Source organism: Kryptolebias marmoratus, linkage group LG1 (genome assembly GCF_001649575.2).
Source record: "Kryptolebias marmoratus isolate JLee-2015 linkage group LG1, ASM164957v2, whole genome shotgun sequence".
Lineage (NCBI taxonomy): Eukaryota > Metazoa > Chordata > Actinopteri > Cyprinodontiformes > Rivulidae > Kryptolebias > Kryptolebias marmoratus.
In genome coordinates, this window is record NC_051430.1 from 2,610,908 (window position 1) to 2,613,060 (window position 2,153).

At 40.5% G+C, this 2,153-nt stretch overlaps 1 protein-coding gene across 1 annotated transcript in view; it reads left to right on the plus strand.

Annotated features, from left to right (window-relative positions):
• si:ch211-102c2.4 (uncharacterized protein LOC568178 homolog) overlaps window positions 1-2,153 on the plus strand; it is an 8,920-nt gene extending 6,767 nt beyond the window's left edge. The window contains exon 4 of the mRNA XM_037981713.1: window positions 624-2,153. Within this exon, the coding sequence (XP_037837641.1) occupies window positions 624-631 (8 nt within the window). The 3' untranslated portion in view covers window positions 632-2,153. The remainder of the gene's footprint in view (window positions 1-623) is intronic.

The following is a 2,153-nucleotide window of genomic DNA, read 5'->3' on the forward strand; positions in this document are numbered from 1 at the left end:
CCCCCCCAAGGTAGTCTCAGGTAAAACTTGCTCTGTTAAATTGCCAATATGTCTTGTTTTTTCCAGACTTTTTTTCAATCCAGTAAAAACACCAGACGAGAGTCAAAAGCAGAATAAGCTGTTTGGCATTGGCAGAAATAATTTGGCAAGTTTTTTTATGGGCGTAACCCACATACTCAACTCTGCTGTTGAACCCACAAATGCATTTTCCTCACAAATGCACCATTTAAGGGGAAATGAACAGGCTTACTTTAAATGAATTTAAATAATCCTTACTTTGTGTTTTCTGTTTAGCTTGTCGGCTTTTAGCAACAGTTCAAGAGCATTCAGAGATAAATGAGAGATGTCTCTGAAGAGAACCTGGTTGAAAAGGACCATTTTAGATATCTCCTCTGGCACCCGAGCTATGTCAAACATCCTCACATGGACTGGCTTTATTCAACATTAGTTACCCACACATACAGTAGTCATAACAAACATGCGTCTTGTGCTTGTCTCTTTTATATTTTGGGGCTGAAATGATCATTTTAGTTATAGTAATTTTTGTTGAAATCTAAGTAAGACCCTTTGAAATGTAATCAATGAGATTGTTTCACCTGTTCACAGATTGTTGTTCTTTCTAGGGTTGTGAACTGACCAAGTCCGAAGAAAAGTGGTGCATACCTTTTTCCATGCAAAGGTTCAGATGTATCACTAATGCAATGACAGTGAAAACTTTGTGGTCAGTATCATGAAAGAGGACCTGCTGGATCACCATGGAAACAGTTTGATTACCTGTCAGTAAGAAGCTCACCCCATTCACTGATTCCGTTCTTTAAATGATCCCAGATAGAAGAACCAGACTGTAACAACGTGTATTTCATCATTGTTCTGTTTTTTGCTAGAACCTTTGAAACAAACATTGGATTGTCAAATACCATGAAATAAAACATTACACTATCATCTTATGTCAGTCAGTATCCTGCATTTATGTGTTGAATAAATGTTGTTATTTTAACAACAAACACTGAGGGGCAGTGGTTAGCGCTGCGGCCTCACAGCAACATCGTAGGTTCACCTCCCGGCCTTTCTGGGTGGAGTTTGCATGTTGTCCCAGTGAACGCCTCGGTTTTCTCCAGGTACTCCAGTTTCCTCCCACAGACCAAAAACATACGTTAGGCTAACTGGGAACTTTAATTTGTCACTAGGTGTTAGTAAAGGTGTGAGTGGTTGTTTGTCTCTGCGTGTCTCTGCATGTCCCTGGGATGGACTTGTGACCTGTCCAGGGTGAATCCCACCTCCCAAACAGCGACTGCTGGAGCTGGGCAAAAAGCAGGTACAGAAAATGGATGACTTTTTTCATTTAATCATCCAATCTATTAAATATTGACTACAGGCTAAGGTATCTAACCTTATTTAGGGACATCTCCAACTAAACTTTTTTGTGAAATTCCCCTTTCTACCCACATATAGACCTGATTTGTGATCGTGCAGAAGGGAGAATCACACATGCAGGTGATATTTGCATCTTTAAATGGAAGCGTGTCAACGGAAGTTTGTGGTATTCACTCATTGTGAAACTGATCATTGTATTTTAAACATGTTCTAGTGAAGTTGAGCCATAATTAGCTCCTTTTGGTTCTGACATCATGGTATTATTTGACACATTAAAATACTGAGCTCACACAGGCAGCCCAAGCCACCTGAACGACCTCCTCACTGTTCTGCTGGAGAAATCTCATGCATGTGCTGCACTAGACTGGAAAACAGCAACTATTGCCACTTTAACTTTAAACATTATTCAGGTTCATGCCAATTTTGGTTGAATTTACAAAGAGCCACTTGAGAGTGACTGACAGACTGACAGGCCACATGTGGCTCCAGAGCTGCAGGTGCACAGCAGATTCTGAGTCCACTGGCTTTTAGCTTTTTCCCTCACAGGCCCCGTGTTTGTTCAGATATGTCATCATTTCATCTCTAATTAGCAGAGACCACAACCCAGATGATAGTTTTGCACATGATTCTTTGCAGATGTCATAAACAAAACCACTAACAATGCTCGAGCTTTATTTGCTACTGTTGACAGGCTCACAAACCCTTCTGTGACGTTACCACCTGAACTTCAATCTAATGCCGCCTGCAACAAGTTTTCCAGTTTCTTTTCAGAGAAAATT